We start from the raw sequence: 25,114 nt of genomic DNA on the forward strand, positions 1-25,114 counted from the left end.
TAATATATTTTATTCTGAAAAATTTTGGAAACATATTCTTACTTTTGATATATAGTTAGTCAGATTTGCTATGTGTCCTTGAAGGCAAATGCCTATTCTTTTTGCTCATTAAGTTTTCTTACTAATAAAATTCAGAATTTTGAATTTAGCAAATTTGGGGTTGATTAAAATATTGAAATTTTATTCTGCTCCCTATAGAAAACATTAGAAAATCAAGGCATATTAGGATTTACCTCTTAAAATAGGAGTTGAATAAATAAAAAATGTTTTCATCACTTTTGGAATTGCTTATTTGAAATCATTCCTTTGAATGACAGTAGTTACAGAATAAGTGCCAGTGTTTTGACACAAATCTAAAGATACCAGTGGGGATATCATCATGAATCAAAGGCTTTTCACACTGGATATTGTTTTGTTCAAACGATTTTGTTTTTCGTTAGGAAAAGAGGCTGTGGAATGTGAAAATTGGAGATTCTATCTAAAATTATTAAGGGCCCTGACTGCTATGAAATTGATTCAAAAGAGAAACCTGACACAGTGAGAGAGATGGAGGCATTGTGATACTAAAAGCAGCATGTTTTTGGGTGGCATTGGCTTTGGCTCTGTGTCAGATGGCCCTGGCTGGCTGATTGCTCTGTTTGGGATGGGATCCACCTTTCCACTCTGCTGAGCAGCTCTGTACTGATGAGGAACGCCAAGGCACTTGGCTTTTTTTGGCCATTTTGGTTAGTTATGTCCCACATTATCACTGCAGAGCACTCAAAAGCAAACCAGGTTCAGCAAGGTCATGATTTCTCCAAGGTCTTTCCCTGAGTCCTTGCAGAGGCAGGAAGAGAGTGTGAGCTTCAGGCTTCAAAGCAAGGGATACTTCTCACAAGGGAAGTGATTTTAAGTGTTAAAGATAGGGTGCGGGAGGGAAAAATTGCTTGGAATTGGTATCCAGAAATAGATATTAGGTCGTTGCAGCAATAAATTTTCTCTGATAAACTCTATGGTAAAACACTTGATTTGAGTGTGTTTTCTTGGATAACTCCAAAATGTGCCCTGTCTTAATTTTTCCTTTCCATTTCTGCTATGATACCTTAGATTCAGTCCTTTGATCTCATGTCTAGACTGTTGTAATGGTTTAACCATGAGTTATCAATAATAACCAGTCTCCCTTGCTTCATACCAAAAGCTGGAATGTTTTCTTAAAGCATTTTTTTTTGATATGTCAGTCCTGTAGTTCTTAAACTTTTATACCTTGGCCCTCTAAACCTTCTCCCCTTGAAGCATGTCCATTTGCCCTAGCTTGGAATTTAAGTCTCTTTGCGATATGATCTCACCCAAAATTTTAAATGATTCTTTCCACGTACTATACAATGCCCTGGTCAAATGAATTGTTGTTTTTTTCTTCACCTCGCAGTTTCTTCTGCTGGTTATTCCAACTCTCCTCTCCACTCCTCAATGATTACCACCTATGAGAATCATCCCCATCCTTTAAGATCCTCCAAATATAAAAACTTGTCAGCATAGCCTTCACTTATAATGTAATTTCTATTGCTGTTGTTTTTGCTCTTACTTACTGTATTACTCTGTGGCATTGGTCACATAATGTCTTGCACAGTAGTTTTGTTGTGTAATTACCTTATCTTCTTTTCTGAGCCAAACGTTTTCAAGGCAAGGACCATGTTTTAGTCCTCTTTCCAGCTCTCGTGTGGCCCATCACAATGATTTCCATAAGGTAGACTTAGTAAATACATCTTGAAGAATTTTGTTATCTGTGGCCACACGGTTCTCAGAGCTGTTGCACCATATGAGGTGGGTGATAACTGAAGAACCTGTCTGCCCATCTCCAGTTCTCATAGTGAGTGCTTGTATTAGTCAAAGACCTGTTTAGATGGCATCGCTGCAGGAAGATTTTGTGGGTTCACACTAGACGTAGTTAAACACTCCGTACTCTTGGGTGTCTTTCTCAAACCTCTTTGAATCTCTGTTTAAAATACATTATAATTTGTGTACAAATCTGTGTCCCCTCCCTTGGTGGGAGAAACTGTGTCATGGTTCTCAGTGTCCCCATAAACCAGCTTGTTCTCTGAATCACGGGGGCTCCTAGCACAAATGTTTATTCTGTGTCTGTGCGTATGTGTGTACTGCTCCTGACTCCTTTGTTATCATCTATTTATCAGATGTAAACTGTGAGGCTAACCTTTGTCTCTCATAGATTTTTTTTTTAAGTTTATTTATTTATTTTTTTAATTAGTTTCTGCTTTATAACAAAGTGAATCAGTCATACATATACATCTGTTCCCACATCCCTTCCCTCATGCATCTCCCTCCCTCCCACCCTCCCCATCTCATAGATTTTGATTTCTGTGGATTTATTCCTGAATGACCTTTGTTCTGTATTAACAAATCATATACAATATCAAAAGGAGGTAAAGTTTCACTTCCTATCCTTGTACTTAAAATAATCTCCAGTTTCAGAAAGTAGGACATTTTTGGGTTTATATCCATGAAGACAAGGACTTTTATAAACTTTAAAGGACACACTTAACCTTTTGAGCGCTTACTAAATCCTTGCTCTGTATGGAACACTTGTGTTAGATGTTGAAGATAAAAATTGTTCTAAGTTATGGTCTCTGCCCTGAAGGAGTTTAGTGGATTTCCCCTATTCACCACTCATATCCACCCCTAGGTTGAAAAGGACCTTGCCTTCTTTCTGCCTTGTATCTTTCACATACAATAAATTATTTGCTTCCACACCTGGCTTCAACTAATAACCTGTAAACCTCTTAAGGGCAGGTATTCTTTCTTATTGTTTTATCTAACACAAGGCCTAGCATAGGTGTTCAATGAATGTTTATTTAAAAAATAGTTTTCCGGGCTTCCCTGGTGGCGCAGTGGTTGAGCGTCCACCTGCCGATGCAGGGGACACAGGTTTGTGCCCTGGTCCGGGAAGATCTCACATGCTGCAGAGCGGCTGGGCCCGTGAGCCATGGCCACTGAGCCTGCGCGTCCGGAGCCTGTGCTCCGCAACGGGAGAGGCCACAACAGTGAGAGGCCCACGTACCGCAAAAAAAAAAAAAAAAAAAAAAAGTTTTCCAAGCAAAGATAGGAGCAGATGCAAAGGCCCTAGGGTGGGAAGCTTGATGTATTGAGGAACAGATAACAGGTCCGTGTAACTGGAACCTTGGGGAATCCGTGATTCAAGATAAGGTCAGTGGGAGTGGGACCAGATCACGGTAAAACAAAGGCTCTCAACTTCAGCATTATTGTCGTCTTGCATAATTCTCTGTTGGTCGTGACCGTCCTGTGTATTGTAGGCTATTTAGCAGCATCTCTGGCCTCTACTTACTAGATGCTAGTTGCACCCTTTCCCGCCAAGTTGTTACAACCAAAAATGTCTCCAGACATTGCCACGTGTCCCCTGGTGCGCAAAATAGCTCTGGGGAGAAACACCGCTGTAGAACCTTAAGGATAATTTTACACTGCTTAGGCTTTATTCTAAGTGAAACAAGAAGCCACTGAAGGATTTTGAGAGGGAAAGCAATGAGGAGAGTGGGTTGTCAGGGACAAGAATAAAGCAGGGGCTTCTGAGGCCAGAGTGGCATCGAGAGCTGAGGGTTGCTGAGTGGATGTGAAGGAAGCCTCGGAGTTTGAGCTGGACCTTGAAGGGACAGGATGGATTTAAACAGATGTCAAGATGCAGAAACAGTGCCATTTTGAAGAGTGGCACATAATATGCAGGGCATGTTTAGGGAATGGTATCGTTTCAGGAATCCTTGAGGGCCCCCATCACAGACTCAGATGCAGGAGACTCGGCGTGGGAAGCCAGGCTCGTGGCACCTGCTCCATCGTGCTTGGGCTGCTCACCTCCCACTGGCCTCCCCTGCTTCCTCAGCATGCCAGCCTGGATGGGTGGCATCAGAGCTGTACTTTAGACCATCACTCTGGCAGCAGTAAGGACGGATGGGAGACGTACAAGAGAGAGGAGGAGGGTGGAGGGAATGGTCAGGCGGCTGCTGTGTAATCCAGGAGAGAGATGATCAGAATCTGAAGAAGGCAAGAGGCAGTAGGGCGGAGGGGTGAGAAGCAAAAGATGTCACGTGGCATTTTAGAAAAAATGCTGTTTTCTATATTTCGTACAGTATTATTTCCATTAAAAGGTGCCAGATATTTGAATATTATTTTCATTCCATTCAAATCTAGTTATTCAGACACTTGTAGCTAAAAGAGATACCTTAGAAGTGGCTCATGTTCATACATATAGGTTTGTTTTGCAGAAACAACTTCTCTAACATAACCATTTGCGTTCTGGGGTCTTTATGGCAATAGTTGGGGCACCATGAATTTTTGAGCATAGCTTTTATCATTTTGTTCAACAAACATATCTCCAGTGTTTACTGTGTGTAGGACACCATACTAGACATTGTAAGCCTTAAGCATTGAAATGAGGCAAAATAAATTCATTGCTTTTCCTTCTTTGGACTCAGTCCCCTTAAAATCTCTCCCATCTGTCCTTTGTGTTTCCCCACTACTGTTCCTTTAGTTTGAACTGCATCATCTGAAGCCTGGATTATGGCAGTGTTGTCATGCTTGTCATCTCTGCCTCCAGTCCTGACCTCTTCCAACACATCTTCTACAATCCAACAGAGTCCTCCTTCTAAACACAAATCTGATCACATCACTTGCCTGCTTAAAACCCTTCAGTAGCTTCCTATCGCTCTTATGATAGAAAGAATTCCAAAGCCTTCAACAAAACATCAAAGTTCTTAACTTCTTTAGCCTTATTTTCCACCTTTCCCATCTCCTCCTAAGCACCAACTCTATTTAATTTTCCCAAAATGGTAGCTCATTTGCCTGTTATTTTCCCCTGCATCTCCATATCTTGTCTCCCAGCTGGTTATGGCTTACGTTTTAGGACTCAGCTTAGGTACCACCTCCTATGCAAACTATCCTTGACTTAGGGCTGAGTTGAGTGCCCCTCCTGGGTGCTCACCCCTGCTGTAGACCTTTAACACTGTGGTACTGAGAATGCCTATTGATTTGTCCAGCTCTACTACTACTCTGTAAGCAACTTGAGGGCAAGGACTGTGTCATTAGCTATAATTTTATTTCTATGATCTAACAGAGTGCCATTGAACAGATGAATTAACATGCATTCATTTATCCAATGAACATTTATCTAGTGTCCACTCAGTAGTGGGCACAGTGCCAGGTGCTAGAGTTTCAGTGGTGGACAAAAACGCACATGGTTCCTGTCCTCATGGAGCTTCTGGTCCCTGAGGGAGAGAGGCATCATCCCAATAATCATGCAAAATGTGACATTGCAAATGTGTCTGGTACCGCGAAAGACAAGTGATGGTCCTTTAAGAGTCTATAAGAGAGGGTTTGACCTAGTCCCAAGGTGCTGGGAGTTCCAAGGTGGTGGCACTTAACACTGAGGTCTCACACAACAGTAGGATTAGCTGAGTGAGACTGGGTGGGAAGAGGAACACAGGATGGCACAGGAATCACTGTATATGAACAGGCTTTATAAGAGGCAAGATGAGTGACCAAAAAAATCCAGTGTGGCTGCAGTGAAAGAGGGAGGGCTGAGTCTGGAGAGGGAGCTCTGCAGAGGCAAATCAGGCAGGACCTTCAGGTCAAGTTGATAATTTTCCCTTCCTTTTAAGAGCATCAAGTAGTCTCAGCGTGGTTGAGGGAAAGGAAGACTTTTTGAAGGCAGTGATGACAAGAGGCAGAGTAATTATGTGTCTGTAATTATTTTGCCCCAGAACTTTTATTTATTCTGGTGGTTTTGCGGTTACCTTTGTATTCTACTTTCTAAAATCCTCATTCCACCTTCTTTGGTACTATGCGGCCCCTTTTTGCTAGTCTCCAGGATATCTAGCTCAAACTTGTTTTACTTGAAATAGTTTAAGAAAGCATGGAGGTGGCTCGGGGTAACATACATGACTTTGCTGCAGTCAGTCTTCTTTTGACCCGTTGATCTGGCCAGTGTGCACATCCTTAGGTTATTACAGTTTCCTTGGTGACAAGATTTGGGGAACCTGACCACTGATTACTATGTTGGTACCTCTAATATGGTCTTGAGTGATTTAGTCTAAATAAGGCTTGAAACTATGTGGTATTTCCAGATGTTGTTCACCTCCCTTCTTCCCCCTCCAAAAGGTTCACATTTCTACCGATTAACAAATAAGTTTTAATTTTTTGTGTAGCTAATTAAGAGTTTATAGTTGCCACTCAAGAATGTATACATGATATTTGTCATTCACTTTTTAATTAATTGAGCATTGACTATGCATCATGTACTTAGGTATTCAGGATACAGTCTAGCTTCTCATGTTACTTACAGTCTGATATCAAAGACAGATAAACACATCTACAATTTCAAAACAGTGTGATGAGTGCTGTGATAGAGGAAAGTGTAAAGTAATAGACAGGGGAACATAAGGAGGAGATCTAACCTAACTAAACTTACCTATCTCACCTGGGCTGAGGAAGGAAAAACTACCAGAAAAAAAAAAAAAAAAAAAGAAGGCTGATTTAAGTCTTAAGGATGAGTAGGACTGGGCCAAGGAAAGAAGGAAAAGAGAGGTTATTCCAGGTAGGGATGCTATATGGGCAAAGACACAAAAGGCATTAGTGAGTAAGACATATTCAAGGAATTGCATGTGGTTGAAAGTGGCCGTGATATAGGATCCAAGTAGGGCAGAGGTCAAAGATGAGGCTGCAGATGTAAACAGAGGCCAGATCATGAATGGCCAACACATCCACAGGCAAGAGTGAGCAAATCCTGTATGCTCCACCTGAAGGAATAGCCAGAATCCACCCACTTCTTGCTATGTTCACTGGTTCTAACCATGACAGTCTCTTGAATGGGTCATGGCACCAGCCTCCGAAGTGGTTACTGTTTTCTTCAGTCTGTTCCTAACACAGCAGCCGTGGTGTTTAGAACATAAGCAGATCGTCTCATTCTTCCCTTTAAAACTTTACAGTGGCTTCCGACAGTACTCAGAGTACAAGTCCAACTTCTCATAGTTCTCTTTAGTGCTTACTACTGTTTTAGATACTGTATAGTTTTCTTATTTATGTTGTTTATTGTTGTCTCTGTCAGTAGAATGTAAACTCCATGAGCTCAGGAATTTTTGTCTGTTTTATTTGCAGACATGTCACCTGTGCTGGTTACTAGGTTGGCAGTCAATTTGTTGAAAGAATGAATGACTCAGACCCCACATGTAGCATGATATTCACCTCATTCGTCACTACTGAGCAAGTTATTTCAGTTCATCCTCACCTTGGCCCCCTTTCCGCTGCCTTAACCCACTCCCAATTCAAACCCTTATGCTTTCAAACCATTTGTATTGCAGTGAACTGGTTTTAGGAATATGTATCAATCTATTTGTCTCTCAAGGAGATTTTCATTCTTAGCCAAACCTGGACTAAGTAAAAATACGCTTTTCTTTCTTGTGTCAGCTGTGATGAGTTCTCTGAGAACATGATTAGACCCTTGTGTGCAAGCCAGGGGTGAAATCCTGGCATATCAGTGAGAAGAGAGCAGTGTTCTGAGTAACTGTAACAAGATCGGAATGATAACAGTCAGCGGGTTCCTAGTGTAAAGACCATTCTCATTTTTTAAAGCCAACCTCTCTGTTTCCTCAGATTGGTCATACTCAGCCTCTTGGCGCTGCTGCTTCCATGCTGTGAAAATGGACTGCTCTATTTTCTCAGGCTCCATAGGGGTATTAGGTATTTGATTTCTTCATAAATAGAACAGAGAAATATAACCAGAGAATAACATTGTGGACACATTTGACAATATTTATTTAGTGAGTAAAAGAGCTAGACCTTTTGTTACATTGTCTGCTCTTCCAGTCAGTAAATGTTATTGTGACTATCTGGCAATGTTTGAGATCAGCCTATTCTTATTAAGGGAGTACAATTACCTTAATTATAATGTTTCATATGTTGTTAAACAATTATTTTCATATACTATTAAGGGTGAGAAATGGTCTTCTATGTACTTTTTTGTCTTTATTTTTTTAATTGAAGTGTAGTTGATTTACAATGTTGTGTTAGTTTCAGGGGTACAGCAGAGTGATTCAGTTTTTTATAATGTATATGTATTTTTTATATATACTTGTATATATTTTTTTATTTATATATATATAAATCTATTCTTTTTCAGATTCTTTTCCATTATAGGTTATTATAAGATATTGAATATAGTTCCCTGTGCTATACAATAGACCCTTGTTGGTTCTCTATTTTATATGTAGTAACATGTATCTGTTAATCCCAAACTCCTAATTCCCCACCCCCCTTTGCCCTTTGGTAACCATAAATTTGTTTTCTATATCTGTGAGTCCATTTCTGTTTTGTAAATGAGTTCATTGGTATCCATTTTTTAGATTTCACATATAAGTGCTAAGGCTGCTTTTCTTAAGGTTGCTTTCACATCATTAGTCTACGTGTGCTGAATACTGTCTGGGTGAACAGCATATTGCTAGTCAAGCAGAGAAGGCATCATGCCTGTTTTTAAGGTACCTATCCTGTTTATGTGAAAAACAACCAGTATTACTATTGCTGCTGTCACCATTTATTGAGCTTCTACTCTGTAACTATCACTGCCATTTAAGTTCCTACAAGGTGACTTGCCTCAGTTACTTCATTGAAGGATGTCAGTAACTCTTCAAGGTAGTTCTATATCTCCATTGTTCCAATTATGTAATTGGATGCAGAGACGATAATTAACAATAAGCAAATAATAAGCTGTGACTTAAATCAAGCTAGCGGAGGTGTGTCATGTGGCAGCTTTGAGTTTAATTGTTAGGGGGATAGTATGAGGAAGATGAAGTCTCGTTCAGGGACCTCACCTTCTGGTAGATATGTGTATCAAGCAAAGCGACTTGGTTTCTTTGGGTAATCTTAACTCCCATCTGGAAATATGACTAGACAGCAGTATGAGTGCTTTCTTCACATGGTTTTGTTACCTCTTGCTACAGAAAGGAGCTGGATATCACCTGGATCTCTTTTGGGTGGCCATCCTCATGGTGGTGTGCTCCTTCATGGCCCTTCCGTGGTACGTGGCTGCTACTGTCATCTCCATTGCTCACATCGACAGTTTGAAGATGGAGACAGAGACTTCTGCACCTGGAGAACAACCAAAATTCCTAGGAGTGAGGTGTGTTATGTCAGAGAAAAATGGCTCTATAAAACATACCATGCTCACATCTGTGTGTCAGTCAGAAAGAAACAGACAAATGTGGAGGAGAAAGGGCGGGAGATGAATAATTTATTCCTGTTCTAGAAAGGACTAAAATTTCATTTGAAAGAGTCTTCCATAATTTCTTGAGTTCACTTTTTATCTTACATACATTGCCTTTGATGAACAGCAGACTAAATTATGCAGAGTAAAAACGCAGACAGGTCATTCGTTTTCTTCAACATGCAGGTCATTTTAGTGCTGTGGTACATACTCAATCACAATCATATATATATAGCCAGACTCTTTAATTTTTCGGCTCTATTGAGACTCCCTAAAACTCTTGAGTCTGCTTATGATTCTCAAGATGCTATGAAAGGAGGGAATTCCCTGGCAGTTCAGTGGTTACAACTCGGCCTTTTCACTACCAGGGCCCCAGGTTCGACCCCCGGTCAGGGAACTAAGATCTGCAAGCTGCGCGGCCAAAAAAAGATTCTGTGAAAGGAGAGGAATTCTTATTTTCCAGTTCATTTTCTGTCCCATAAGCACTGAGAAACCTTGACCTCCAGCAGTTAAATCTGGGTAGCCATGAAGAGCTCTTATGAGACCTTTATACTTTATTGCGTATTTTGCTGCAGACTCTGCTCCTACGAGCTTGGGTGAATAGCTCACATAACAGAGCCATCGTTTGCCACGCCACAACAGTGGGTGATTTTTCTTGGGGGGAGGGGGTGTTGTATGGGAATCGTATTTGTTAAAAAGTACTTTTGTTTTTGTAGACTTGGAAATGAGACTGATGGGATTTACTGCACTTAGGAAATTTCCCTGAGCTGTTTGTTAATTAGAATGTGGGACGATGTAATAACTATCTCCTATGAAGGAAGGGGTAATTACACAACAGTACAAGTTGTTTAAAAAATAAGGGCTTCAGGTAGGCCAGTAATTGGTGGAACCAGAGCAAGTGATTTTTCTCTCCTGATTCTAAAAGGATAAAGGATTTAGCAGAATCACTTTTTTCTTGATGAATTCAAATCACATACTGCAATAGTTTTAAGAGGATTTTGTAGTTCTGTTAAGCTTATATGCTGTCCTTGAGGTATTAATTACATATGATATCTGCACCTTTGCTGTCTTAGCCAAACAGTGATTCCATCAATGTATAGTATTTTCTGAAGGTGAAAAGATAAGAGCATGTTTATGAAAACAAAAGGTAGATTGGTAATCTTTTGATTTGTTTTCAGGGAACAAAGAGTCACTGGAACCCTTGTGTTTATTCTGACTGGTCTGTCCGTCTTTATGGCTCCCATCTTGAAGGTAAATATGTGAAATACTCACTTCTTCCTCCTTCTCAGAACACTGACAGATAATTGGATATGTGAACAGTAGAATTTCTTAAGAAATATCTGCAAGATTTTTATCACATCCATATCACACTGAATGAAGCAGGAGTCAGGTAGAATGAAGACTTTAAAAACTTTTACCTTGATTTCCTTCTCACTCCTTCTCTTATTATTATTATTATTATTATTATTATTATTGCAGTTATTTAGTTGGACCACATTAAATTACCACTATTCAAATTTTTTGACCTATGCATATGGCAGTTTCATACAGTTCAATCTAGCTAACTGATCTCCACTCCCCATGACGTTTTTCACTCTCCTAGTCTCCCTACATCCTTTCTTCCCATCACTTCCCATTTACTTGTCCCCAAATCCTGCCCTCCCTTCCCACATTAGACTCCTGGATAACCTGAATGACTCACAATGATCATTTTGTAATTGTTCTCTTATTATTAATTATTGCTGACTGTGTTTCTGTATTCTTTGAATCAGAAGGCCTAATATCCACAAAGAAAGAATGGAATAAAATTACTGATTTACAACTAGAAAACTTTAGAAATGAACTTTTGAAAAAGAAAAATGACAGATTATTTAGAAAGTTAGGAGTCAATATATAGGTTTGATTGATGGGGTGAATGTTTAATAGATAAATATAAACTATATATGAAAGCATATTTAGAAGTAGAGATAGTACTTAAAAAGATTAATATATATCTGTCATTGAAGCTTCCAGTTTTCTTTTGTGACACAAATATTTTATTCTTTTTTTATTACATAACAAAACTAGCCAATTATTGATAATTTGTCTCTTATGCTTTGCATCACAGTACAAAGCATGAATATCACCTATAGACCTACTAGCTATCAACAATCCCACTGTTAGCAATATCCTTCCAAATTTTTCTCTAAAAACTTTTGTGTATCTTTAAACAATTTTAATTTTTCAAAAGGTTTTTTGAATGCTTATTTAATTACACAAGTAATAGAGCAGTACATTCTTGGAAAGAATTCAAAGAGTACAGAAGTACAGTGAAAGGCAAAAGCTCTCCATTTCTTTCCCATTAACACATTTATATGTCAGTTGCCAATCAGATGAATTTGTGGAAAATAGAACTCTAATTTCTTAACTTATAGCTAGGACTGACTCTGCCTTCAGAGTATTTAGATTACTGCATATATTATGCACAAAATACTTTGTAAACAGTTAAAAGATTTAAATATTCATCTTTTGTCACTGGTTTCTACAATGTCAATTAGCTGGTTTAATTTCTGACTGGAATCATGAAGGAATATGTATCTCATGTAATATGTGGGGAAGTAAAGCTAAAAGTAATTGCAAGGACTTCGTTTCTGGTTATATACAGAGGACCTTAAAAAAGGACAGATCTTATGTTCTGTGAGGACAGAGGGAAATCTGTTGTCAGTTCTGCCAGTGCAGAGCGAATTGTGGGGGAGGTTCCAGTTGTTGTGAGTTTCACAGCATCAAATCCACTGCCAAAGTGCTCTGAGTTCCTCTGTTGCCCCGTAGACGCCAGCACATCAGCTGGTGGAAAAGTCTAATGACAGCTTTTTACCGCATAGGCAATGGGACCTCACCTGGACAGATCAACTTGTAGAGATCATTGTAGGTAATTATGACCTCACATTGTGGGAGGCTCTCCTAGGAAGGAATTTGCCCCTGGGACCCCTGAAGGTGGATTCACACGACACAACTGCCACGTCTCTTTTATAGGGTCTTTTAGTTCTTAAGCCACTAGTAAGAGATGAATAGAAATCTTCCCATCAGTTCGTATGTACTCATCACCACCCACTCTTTCTTTAATTTTATTTTTATATTATTCTTTTCAATGATGCAGTTTAAAATCCTAACTCAGAAAAGTCAGATGTGTTTAAAAATTCTTCTTTGTTTGTTTGTTATAGCAAATTGGCTTAATCTTGTGGAGAATCTGTCAACTGAATGACCATGCATGATTCCAAAGGGACACAGAGAACAAACAGTGTATAAACTGCTATTTTTAGGAAGAGATGCAAGGCTTCTTCCTAACTCTTTTCTCACCCAGCTATGGCTGCAGCAGAGTTAAAGCTGAAAGCACTTTTGTTCTTCATTTTACAATGATTCTTTTTGCCCCTGATATGCAAAGCACCGCAGTATCTACGGGAACAGATTATAATACAGAGAAAGGAAAAAGATAGATAGATGTAAGGGATCAGTGAGTATGAGCTTGCTTTTGCTTTGACCTTCCTTAAGTACTCATGTTCTGGCTCACCCTCATTCAGGTACTAGTGTCCATCATTATGGCTATTTCTACCTGGCAACTTTGGGTTAATGCAAAGAGTCAGTGTAAGCATCAGTGGAAAAGGCAGTTCAGCAAACATTTTTGTTAGGCCATCTTTTGCCCAAACTGTGGGAAATGAAATTGTTTAGTTAGTGTAGTTTCCAACATATTGTGGGGAACCTGGATTTAAAAACAATAAAGGTAAAATAATCTAGCATTGACTCTTGTGGTTTGTTACTTCAGCAAGTGAGGTTATTCCTTACTTCAGGAATCACATCTGAAAAGGTCAGCCAATTTCAGGTCAGGTGCCCTTCTTAGCATTGAAGTTTGGTAAGTTATGTGCTTTCACTACAGAACCCTTGTTAGCTCATCCGAAAAGTCAACACAGGAAGAAGCAGATGTTGAGAGTAGTTTAACTAAAACCTAAGTTACGCCTAAGAAGAAGTCAAGATTAACAATTAACCTCAGAATTCACTCAGAAAGTGGTGTCATGAGTTACCTTGGAGGAGGGAATCTTTTTTCCTCCACTCTGTGACTACGTGTGTTTTAAAGAAACAGGTGATGACTTTAGGGAATGGTTTTACTTAAAAGAGCTGCCTTTGAAAGGCGGATCAAATGAATGAAATCAAGAGAAACATGTGACTTAAAAATGAGATGGCTCGGGCTTCCCTGGTGGCGCAGTGGTTGAGAGTCCGCCTGCCGATGCAGGGGACACAGGTTCATGCCCCAGTCCAGGAAGATCCCACATGCCATGGAGCGGCTGGGCCCGTGAGCCATGGCCGCTGAGCCTGCGCGTCCGGAGCCTGTGCTCCGCAACGGGAGAGGCCACAACAGTGGGAGGCCTGCGTACCGAAAAAAAAAAAAAAAAAAAAAAAAAAATGAGATGGCTCAACACCTTCCCTCCCAACTCCCTGCATCCATCACAGGTTTGGTGGCCTCCAATGTTGCTAGTTATTTTCTCCCATGCATTAAGCAGTGTGGGTAGTTGTTCCCTGTACCTACTTGGGCAGACTTACTTTGAAGTCTTGATTACTTTGAAGTTGGTGACCTCTGTTTTGATCTCTTTGCCGAAATCTGTCTTTTTACATAGAAGAACGTAAGGAATCATAGTGTACTAGCTTTAAGTTCAGGAAGCTACCCCTTGACCTTGGCCAGCAACAGTGGCACATGCCTCAAATCTCACCACTGATTCAGTACAGAACTGCTGGGAAGCAGGAATAACTGGCTTCCCAGGCTGGCTGGATAGTTTAGATCTGTGTTTCTGCAGCAGAAATAGTGCATGTTATGCTAGTGTTCTGTATGGGGAGGCTCGGTAGACCAAAGAGCAGCAAAAAGATGAAAGACAGTTCCTGGAGCTTACTTTTTCCATACTTCTGGCAAGTCCGAAGAAATAAAGATCAAGAAAAGTTCACTGCTACTTCTGTTCCCTTTGCTTGAATTAGTTTATCTTTAACATGAGGAGTGGCCAAAATTTATCTTTCAGATTTGTTCAATGTTCTAGAATGTGGAGGATAGTGTTTAATTGGTATTTGACAACATTTGTTGAGCTCCTGCTGTATGCTCTACACTCTGTTCAGTAACAGAAAAACAAGGAGAAATGATAATGAAGATGCTGCTGCTGCTGATACTGGTGAAGTTTATTGTAATAGAAGCTTCCATTTATTGAGCTTGGCCTTGGACTAAGGGCTCTGCACAGGTTTTTTATATTTAGTTCTCCAATCACACCTCCAAAAAGTATACTTACTTATGATTGAATCCACTTTATAGATAAGAAAAATTATGAGTAACTTGCCAGGTCACAAAGTTCTTAAATGGTAGAGCCAAGATTTGAACTCAGGCAGTTCTGACTCCAAAGCCTGATCTCATAGCCATCATGGTTTACCACCTTTTAAATAAAACAGTATTTGCCCTCTAAGAACTTATTCATTTTCATTTCTCATGAGATGATCTTCCCCAGCTTCTCTGATCTGATTTCTGATTCTCTTATGTAGTGAGAAAGATGGCATTTTTACAAACTGCTCGTCATAGCTCACTCCACAGTTTCTTGTGACTAGGGACCAGATTGCAAGTCAGCAGCTTCCTTACATTGATTTTTAAGGCTTAAGGGTATTAGGATATTATTTTAATAACATGTTCCTGAAGACAGTTGTTATAGTTGAAAAAGCAATATTGTAGAGCCTAGATAAAACCAAGCCTTCAACTTTGACCTTTGTAGCCATCCTTCTGTCCTAAACTCCTGCCACCCAAACCCACCACAGAGGGGCCAAAGAAAGTGGTGCTTTGCACTTGTAGTCTTCTTGACTTGTCACTAAAAGTTCTGATGGTAATGACATCAATGCCACATTTATCAAGTATCTGTTATGAGCCAGGCACTGAACTAAATGTTTGTGCTATGTAATCTTTATCATAAGCACTATATGGATGAGAATACTGAGGATAGGGGAAGTTGATCGTTTTCTCTGGGTTGCACGATGGGTAGTGCCAGAATTGGAACCCAGGTCTGTAACTTTTATTCCCATGATCTTATCAGGACCTCATTCTGGGTTTTATACACACACACCCACACACTGACTATGATTCTGCTGGGAGACCTCACCCTTATACTGAATTCTGTGCTGTGAATGCTACACCCTCTCTTTTTTATTAAATTTACCCTTTTTACATTTTTTTTTGAGAATACTCTAACACCATCAGAAAATCAAAGGGAGGGTTAAGTCACCGGAATTTGAAAAATTTGGTAACATAGTCTGAATATGTTAAATATTGATCTCATCTCAGTTTCACTATTTTGCCTGGTTATAGGATCAAGCACTTAATTTTTTCATTTTTAATTTTTATTAAAAGCATTGTAATATTTATTTACAATTATGCTTTTTGGCTTTCTGGGTATGATTGATTATTTATATGATTTTTGTGTAATTTTATCATTTGGCACTTCTTGATATGCCTGTGAACCTAGTATACCCTGTGTTTTTTATATTTTAATTTCTCCTGTCTTGCTTTATAAAAATGTCTACCTACTATTACTATGTATATTATACTAGTTTAACTTAAAGTAGGAGCCTACCTTTTTAAAACACAGTCTTCTTTTCCTTCCTTTGGGAAATTTCTATTGTGATGAATGACTCTATTGTGATGAATTTTTAAGGGTTGACCTCCTAACATGACTCATGAACCAAATCCAATAAAAGGTATCCTCTAACCCAGTAATTCTGTTAACTTTCATCAGAATTTCCAAACTGGAAGATTTTTATTGAGACACTACACTATCATAAAGAAAATGGTGAATTTCATAAGACATTTGTATCACTTTGAAATTGGCTAAAAATCAAATTAATAGCCTCCTTTATATGTACTATTTTCACCAAAGAATAATTTTTTTAAAACATTATCGTATCTAAATCTGTTCTCCTACCCTTTCCCCATTCTGAGTTAATGATGCCTTCTGATTTTATTTTCTGGTAGGTTTGGCAAATAACCTGTCATCATCCGTTCATCATCTGTTCAGAGAGAACAGACCTAGGCACCAAGGCACAAGTTGCCTTCACTCTGGCATTAGAACTACATTAGAGAAAATACTTAACTAAGCTTAGGTGACGGGTTGGGCTAAGGTCCAAGATCATCTATGTGATTACTTTCTTTCAAGTCAGAAAAACACTCAAAAAATAACTACTGCAGGATTTCTAACTAGTTTCCCATTAACTCTATACTTCTTTTTTCCCCTTCCACCTTTCATTTCTTCCCAAGAAGTTAGAAATGAAATGATAAGAAATCTTCATATATTAAGGAATAATAGAAGCGGGCTTGTCTATAGAAGATATTTTTAAAATTGAGAAATAAGTCAAAACTATGAAAGGGTCTTTTTGTTAGTTTCCTATTGTATTTTTTGGTAAATTTGTACGGAGGCATCATAGGAAACACGCACGTTCTTAAAGGAAATAAAGGCACATGTCCCAGCGTAAGTGGCTTGAATGTAATGTGTTCACCTCTTTGTGGTGACTGTTGGGTATTACAGCCCACATGGCTTCCCTGCTACTCACACTGTCCCTCCCACCACCTTCAACATTCAATATCATTTACTTTTTTCTGAGCTCAAGATCAAATTAACTATGTTAAAATTGTTAGTCTTTTTTAGAAGAAGCATGTAATGTTATATATAAATAAGTGTATTTATTCCATATATGTTTAACAATTTTTACAGCTAACCAATAACAATTAGAGGCAGTTGTGACCCGTTTTGGAATTTACTATTTCTCTAGTAGTAGCCAAAGGGTCTCAGGTACAGAACTGTTTGACGTGATCACAAGGAAAGGCTGATAGAAATTGTTCTTCAGTTTCTTAATACAATGTGATAGTTATCACAATATTAATGTGATAGTTCTTTTAAAATTACTCTAAAGTTATACTGTTTTCTGGCTACAGTAGTCTCCTTTGTGCAGATTTGGTAAGATTGGACTTAATTGATTGTGGTTTTAGTATTTGAGCTTTGAAAACTCCTGAACTTGAATTTCTTTTCAAAATCCAAGCTTGAGAACCCATTTTTTTATTGTTCAGATAGAAGACTTCCCAGAAACAGAGTCATCCCTGATTTGCTTGGTTTCCACAGTACTAGAGACATTTCAAAGGTCTAGGAATAGACAAAACTTAGGAACATCATCTTGGAACTTCCCATTGTTAAAACACTTCACATTAGTGTTCAAGACTCTTGCTAATTAATGCATGAAATGTATTAATTCCATTTTAAATATTAATTCCATTTTAAAAGATGTGTATTAATCCGTGTGTGTAATTAATTGCTTCCAGATGCTCCATGCTCCCTTCAAGCAGTGTTCTCATTAATTAGTCCTCTTAATATTCCTAAGAGGAAGAAAGGGGACAGTTGTTTAATGTTTACTTAATTGAAAGAGGCATTTATACAGCGAGCTGATAGATCATTTGGTGAAAATTATTTAGAGAAAAGTCAACAGACTATTGGGAAAGAAATTTGGTCTCCGGAGTGGGACAACCCTCTACCTCTCTTTCTGCTTCACAGTCCATGCAAGCATTTAGTTCACACGGTCATTCCTTTTAAGGGGAAAGGATAACAGAGACTTCTTTTCCCATTAAAAAGTTATTTTTAAGGTCATGCATTCTAATTGTTAAAAAAATGCAAACAGGAATCAAATGAAAATTGAGTCTCCTTCACCCTCCTTTGTTGCTTTCTGGTACCAAGAGTTTAGACGTTTATCAATGATGAGTTAAGCACACTGATCAGTGGTCACTGTATTATTAAGTCCTATCTTTTAGTCTCAGATTTAGCCTTTATTTAAACTATCGCCCTCTCTTACTGTTTTTATTATTATTGTTTTTAACCTTTCTCCAATTTTTTTCCATCCTAGTTTATTCCCATGCCTGTACTCTATGGCGTGTTCCTGTATATGGGGGTAGCATCTCTTAATGGTGTGCAGGTAAGTTTTCCATAGCAATCTCAGCAGAGTCATATTTTTCTAGTAGTATTAAAAACAGTCCAATAATAGATCATTGAAAAAAAGTGCTAATCCTTAACTGCTGAGTTTTTTTAATGCATTTATTTTCTACTTTCTCCACCATTCACCTGTGTTTCTGATTTAATTAATAAAGTTAGCTTGTGTTAACAAATGTTATCATACATACCCATTCACGAAATAAGGTGTTAGAAGCCATTTGGCTAGGAAAGTGAGAGAGCTATCTCTGACCTTCCTCTCTCCCTCCCTCCCTTCCTCCCTTCCTTCCTTCCTTTGATGGAAATCTAACCTTTCAGTGTGCTCGAGATACTATTTATCCATTTGCCTTTACCTTATACTGAGAACAGGCTATTCTTATTTGATGTGCTTTTTGCATGGCTGAGATCATTGATCAAAAGTTTTGCACCAATAAAAGAATCAAGTCAATGTGGTTAATGTGCTACTTTTGTCAAAAACTTCAGCTGTCACATCTTGGATAAAACTGGCCCTCTTTTAAAAAAATCATTAGGGGAAACTTTGTAAGGGACTTTGTCTTTCAATTGAGGTTTAATTTAATTGGCACCAGGAAACTGGAAGTACTGCTGCTGCTTTCTGGCACCTTGTTAACTGTAGCCTTATTTAGCACTTAGTGATGTTTTAATGGGAAAAGACTGCATGTTCTGTGAACATCATAAGAATTTATTTAAACCCCTTCGTAATAGTCCTTGCTTTCATTTATTGAATTTAGATTAATTTGATTTTAGAGTCACATGGAGCTGGGTAACTGGACAGACCCTCAAAAAGAGAGAAGGCTATTTTATTTTTCCTTGTTTAGGTCTATTGAGTAGAGTTCTTCACCATTTGGATATTTATTACAAAATACAAGGTGGTTTTTCATAGATGGGACTAGAGGAATGTGAATGTGGGCTTATTTGTGCCCGTGAAATTTTTGGGAAGTATAAATGTGTAAAAACATTTTTACCTGACATTGTAAATATTCTTTATTACTTTAAATGGAAAAATATGAAACAAATATGGTCCCCAAATTAATAGTTCTTATTTTTGTTTGGCTTAAATAAGTCAGTCTAGATCAGAAGTTTGATTTTATGTGTTTTACGTATGTAATACATGGTTGGAGCTTAGTACATGTTTATTAAATTAAATAGAAGGGGAAAAAAAATCAGCGATTCCATAACAATGGGGAAAAAATCCCTTGCTGAAGGAACAGCTAGTGGATTTCTTAAATTCTGCCATGGTGTTGCCCTATCACCTTTTCTCTTTACTTTTCTCTTGACTCTTCTTCCTTTAGACCTTTTTGGCAAGATCTGAGTTATCCAAAAGTTTTGTTACTCCAGTCTTTATAAATGGGAATACTTCTACCAGTCAAAAATAGCTCTGGAGGAAGAAAGAAAACTCTTTAGATAGGAAATCACTTCAGAGAAGATTGTGATAGTCTGTTTACTTTTACATTTTTCTCTTCCCTCCAGCAAGAAAGTAGAGGTATTATTTCAGAGTTCTTATTACATAATTATTCAATTCAACAGCTATTTAGTGAGCATCTTACATCTGAAAGTTCCTATGATAGGTACTTAAGTATCATCCTTATCATCAGCATTGATGTAAACTCAGCGGTTATTCTTTGAAGCACAGCACCTGGCACATAGGTGCTCAGTAGTCATTTTAGTATCTGTTTATACATGACAGTGTAATAGCCTCTCCTAGATCAGGTGTCTAGTTGTTGATGCTGTGAAACTCACTGCAATGTTCATGTGGCTTTTCTCTGAAAAGAAATGCTAATTCATTGCTAAATGTATTAGTTAAGTTATGCCATAGATAAATAATGTGGAATTTATGAAAATACCAATGCATTCCCATTTTCAAGTCAGATAGTTCCTTTATATCCTTGAAACATTATTGAAATATATATGATACATAGCGTCTCCTCTTCTTTTCAGATAAGACAGCTGCGGCACAGTTAGATACATGAGTTTGATGTCTCCCTTCAGCATATTATTACTAGAATAGGCACAAGATCTTCTCTCCTAAGATGCAGACAATACAAGTAGAATGTAGGAGATGAGCATCTTTATTTTATATTTGGCTTTGAAACTTTATTCTTTGGTGGCCACTTTATCTCATATAGCTGCATAGTATTCCTACAAAGTAATAACATAAATTGGAAGACTCATACTGCGTCTTACTGTGTTAGACTATATTTCTGCACTCCCTGAGCAGTGTCCTCTAACAAGGACATTGCTTTCCTAAATTGTAGAATATAAATCACTAGTGGTTAGTTAGACATAAAGAGATGACTTGGTGCTGCAGCTCTTGAAGTAATGTACTTGTCCTCTCTTTCCCTTTCTTCTCCCAGTTCATGGATCGTCTGAAGCTGCTTCTGATGCCCCTGAAGCATCAGCCTGACTTTATCTACCTGCGCCATGTCCCCCTGCGCAGAGTCCACCTGTTCACTTTCCTGCAGGTGCTCTGTCTAGCCCTGCTCTGGATCCTCAAGTCAACTGTGGCTGCTATCATTTTTCCAGTCATGGTAGGGATTGTTTTAATTGAACCTACCCATGAGGTCACACCAATATCATGTGGTTATTGTAATATTGATGACACATGTGTCTTTTATGGATGCTTCCAGTTTTTTTCCAGCTTTGACCTAATCAGTTTGATTGGTTGTAATTTAAGGTTGCCAGGTCTGTGGTTTATCTAGGCTGGACCTTGGAGTCAGACAGCTGAGTTCAGATACTGGCTCTGGTTTGTGCTGATCAGTGAACTTCCCTGAGCTCCCATCAACTCATCAGTAAAATGAGAGCGGCATCTTTGTTTTCATTCTGAGCATCAATAATGAATATAAAGTATATAGCACAATGCCTGACACATGGTAGACACAAATGCACATAACGTTAGTTATTTTTAAAATACTGCTGTACATTGGAATTTGTCTAAATAACAGAGTACAGCACATTTCAGGCCAAATAATAGAGGACCAGTTTGGCAACTTATGAGAGATCATCCAGTGAATAGAAGAAATGGAGAAAGAAGCTTAGTTTTTTGCAGTTCTTCTCCTTTGTATCATGCTAAGTTTAAGGATAAGTCTGGGCTCTCTGTCCTTGCCATGTTATGATGAGAAAGAAAGTGAAACAACTAACATTCCACTCTGAATCACAGTGAAAGAAGGGCAAAAGGAAACAATAGCTCTGTATTTGGCTTCATCATTGAATTTGTGTGTGTGAAATAATGCTATGGTAGCTTATTTTTATTTTTTTTCTTTTTAATTAAGACTTTATTTTTTGAATAATCATTGAATTCTTACTGTAGCCTTACATTTCTTGCAAGAAAATGCACATGCATATGCTTGAAACAAGTCACAAAGCCAACCTCAGGTCTGGCTCTGTCTCCCCTGTAGCTTTGGAAATAGAACTTTCATATACAAACCATATTTTATTTTTTTACAAAAATTTTCTTACTCTTAGCCAGAATTATTTTATTTTATGTATACTGGTTGTTTGTAATTGTTTTTTCCTTCAGGAAAGCAGAAAAAAATGGTGTCAAATATTATATTTGTGGAATCAGATTTTTACTCTTGATGACCCCTTATGTTTTGCTTTTGAAAAAGAACTCTATTAACTTACTGGAAAACACACTGAGTATGAGAAAAGACTTCCATCTGCCTATTAATATAATCTACCCATGTATTAGTTTTGCTTAAGCCAGGAAAAACAAAGTTAGACCTGGATACATTTGAAATGTATCTAGTAAATCACTTATTGCTTGAGCTAAATAATAATAAAAAATATTTTACCTTTATAAAGTATTTTTCATCTTTCACAGCTTTTATTTGATCATTAAAGAATCATGTAATATCAATAGGTCAGATGTTATTAATTTCTCTAAGAGATGAAGAGGCTGACATAGAACATAATATAGATAAAGACAACTGTTAATTTGAGGCAGGGCCAGGACTTCTGAGTCCTACTGCATACTAATTTTACTGTTAAGCAAAGACATCTTTAAGATACCTTCAAGAGCAGTTCATAAAATCAAAGATACAGAGTTCAAGAATACTGGGGTTAGAGTTAGAAAACTGTGACCCTTTGTATTCTTCCTTTATCTGGCTTTGTGATCTTGGATAACTTACTTATGTCGCTAAGCTTTAGTTTCCTCCGCTGTTGGATAGATACTAACATCTACCTTTCAGGTTTGTTGTGGGAATAAATGAGAAAATATTGTCTAAGAGTTTAGCACAGCGTCTGACTCAAGATAAGTATTCAATTAATGGTGGTAATTGAAGTTGCCCCGGCAGATTAAATAGTCTGTGCAAACTCAAATACTACCTCATTATTAATACTTTGAAGATGTCTCAGTGTACTATGCATTGTACAGATTTTCTTGACTTTCAAAAACCTGTGTAATGTTTTAATTTTGAATAATTAGAAATCATACACAGGCTGTTTTTTCCCTTGAAACTTTTAGTTATTTTATTAAAAATCTGACATGGAAGAAAATGGTTTAAAAAATAATCTTTTCATATGGAAATTCCAAATGAGGGGATCAATACAGTACAGTGAACAAAATACAGTGAGTTAAAGTAAGACTTCTATGAACCAACTTTCTCCATGAAGCAGATGTTTATGATCTACTTAATGTAAGTCCATACAAGCAAGATGAGTTCTTTCATACTCTAGACTTGTACAAAATAGGTTTCTACTGACTTTGCTAGGGCAGTATTAATACTCACTCTGACTTCCCTGACATGGGTTCTTTCCTACTTTTTATATTTATTCTTCCAGATCTTGGCACTTGTAGCTGTCAGAAAAGGCATGGACTACCTCTTCTCCCAGCATGACCTCAGCTTCCTCGATGATGTCATTCCAGAAAAGGATAAGAAAAAGAAGGAGGATGAGAAGAAAAAGAAAAAGAAGAAGGGAAGTCTGGACAGTGACAATGATGATGTAAGGAGCTTTCTAAAATTCCGAAGTAAAATTCCAAAGTTAGTTAAACAAACGTGAAAATGGTATTTTTTTAACCCTTGTGTGCGATGTATGACTGAATTTCAAGGATGTTTACCTGGTCATGCTACTTGTCACTTTTCACCTTCCTTTGCCCTTTATTTTCTCTCTTTATTTTTTTTAAGTATTTTCTGAAGTCTTTCTGTAACTGTGAATAACTGATAATGATATAATGACTTCTAAAAAGACAAAGCCCACCATATCTAAAAAACTTCGATCTCTGATCTAATACATAAAAAGGAAGCTTGCTTCGTAATGCTATAAAATGTATTGGGTTTATTATTGATAATCCAGGATTTAAATTTGAGATAATAACTCAGTTTTACATAATTTTAAGCCTGATGGGGGCAAATGCTGGTGACCTCACTTCCTGTGATCTGTGTATCTATTTGAGTGGGCTCTCAACCAAAGTTCTCTGCTATTGTACTTATCCTTGCATTGGGATTTGACATGATTTGAGATCACTTCTCTGTAACCTTTCAATAAAAAGGAACGGAAATTGGAATTTGGGGTCTTTCTACATAATTGTAGCAGTCAGTGTCATAATTTAGGTGATCCTCTTGCAATCATATGACTAAGTTGAGAAATAAAATGTCCACTTTTTAGGAAGCCATTTCACAGAAATCTTGGTATTTCAGTAGGGGTCTGTGATCAGTGCTAAGAGAAAATCTGGGATCTGCTTTTCTTTAACACACACACACACACACACACACACACACACACACACACACACCCCAATAGCTTATCTCAGTAGCCTTTTGAAAGGACAGCCGAAATGACACCTTCTATATGAAGATTTGTAGGTTTGTTCTAGATTTTACACAGTGCAGTATCCCCATTCTAGTGGAATCCCCAGTATCTCATTCTAACATGGGAGTCTAGTTAATTTTTGGTGTCTGCTCTGTACTTGATCATTTTGATGGATCAGGCATACCTTGTTCTTAATTGCTAAAGCAGCTCTTTATAGTATATTTTTGTTCCTATTTTACAGACGGGGAAATTTAGACTGAGGAATGTTAAGTCATTTTTCTAAGGGTACACATATTGGCAAAGGCAAAACTCTTATCCAGGCCTGTCTGGTTATTTTCGATTGGTCAGGCTGTCTGATTGTATTATTTTTGGAGAACTTGGAAACAGTACAGTGAAGGAAGGCAACAGACAAAATTGGATTTCAGATAAATTGATCCAATAAGAAAAGGCTAAATATATGAGGCACATTTAGCTAAAGAGAAAAAGAGTCTGAGGGAGCTTTTGTGACTGTCACCATCCATCTTCAATGAGAACATGTACATAGATTTTCTGTTTCCAATGATGACAGAAAAAGAGAGAATGTGCTTAAACTGCAGAACAGATTAAGATGCAGTATTAAAAAGAACGATGCATTTACACATTGAATAGAAATCAAAATTTGAAATAAATTTCTAGGCTACTCTAGACAAAAAAAAAAAAAAAAAAAAAACCTGCCTGAAATACTGAGATAATTAAAGCAGTATTTTTTTTTTTTTTTTTTTTTTTTTTGCCGTACGCAGGCCTCTCACTGCTGTGGCCTCTCCCGTTGCGGAGCACAGGCTCCGGGCGCGCAGGCTCAGCGGCCATGGCTCACGGGCCCAGCCGCTCCGCGGCATGCGGGATCTTCCCAGACCGGGGCACGAACCCATGTTCCCTGCATCGGCAGGCGGACTCTCAACCACTGCGCCACCAGGGAAGCCCAAAGCAATATTTCATCTTGAATTTTCAAAACAAGTACCTCAGTTTATGTACATGGACATCAAACTTAAAATTCATTATACATTACAAATGTATGAAATAATATTATGGAATCCTCTTC

At 38.0% G+C, this 25,114-nt stretch overlaps 1 protein-coding gene across 1 annotated transcript in view; it reads left to right on the top strand.

Annotated features, from left to right (window-relative positions):
• The window catches only part of SLC4A4 (solute carrier family 4 member 4), a 349,538-nt gene that overhangs the window by 318,761 nt on the left and 5,663 nt on the right, over positions 1-25,114 (top strand). Inside the window, exons 19-23 of the mRNA XM_081248819.1 lie at positions 8,991-9,169; positions 10,432-10,504; positions 18,188-18,256; positions 20,643-20,816; positions 23,068-23,229. Coding sequence (XP_081104945.1) covers positions 8,991-9,169; positions 10,432-10,504; positions 18,188-18,256; positions 20,643-20,816; positions 23,068-23,229 — 657 coding nt within the window. The remainder of the gene's footprint in view (positions 1-8,990; positions 9,170-10,431; positions 10,505-18,187; positions 18,257-20,642; positions 20,817-23,067; positions 23,230-25,114) is intronic.

Source organism: Mesoplodon bidens (genome assembly GCF_964165515.1).
Source record: "Mesoplodon bidens genome assembly, chromosome: 1".
NCBI classification, from domain to species: Eukaryota; Metazoa; Chordata; class Mammalia; order Artiodactyla; family Ziphiidae; genus Mesoplodon; species Mesoplodon bidens.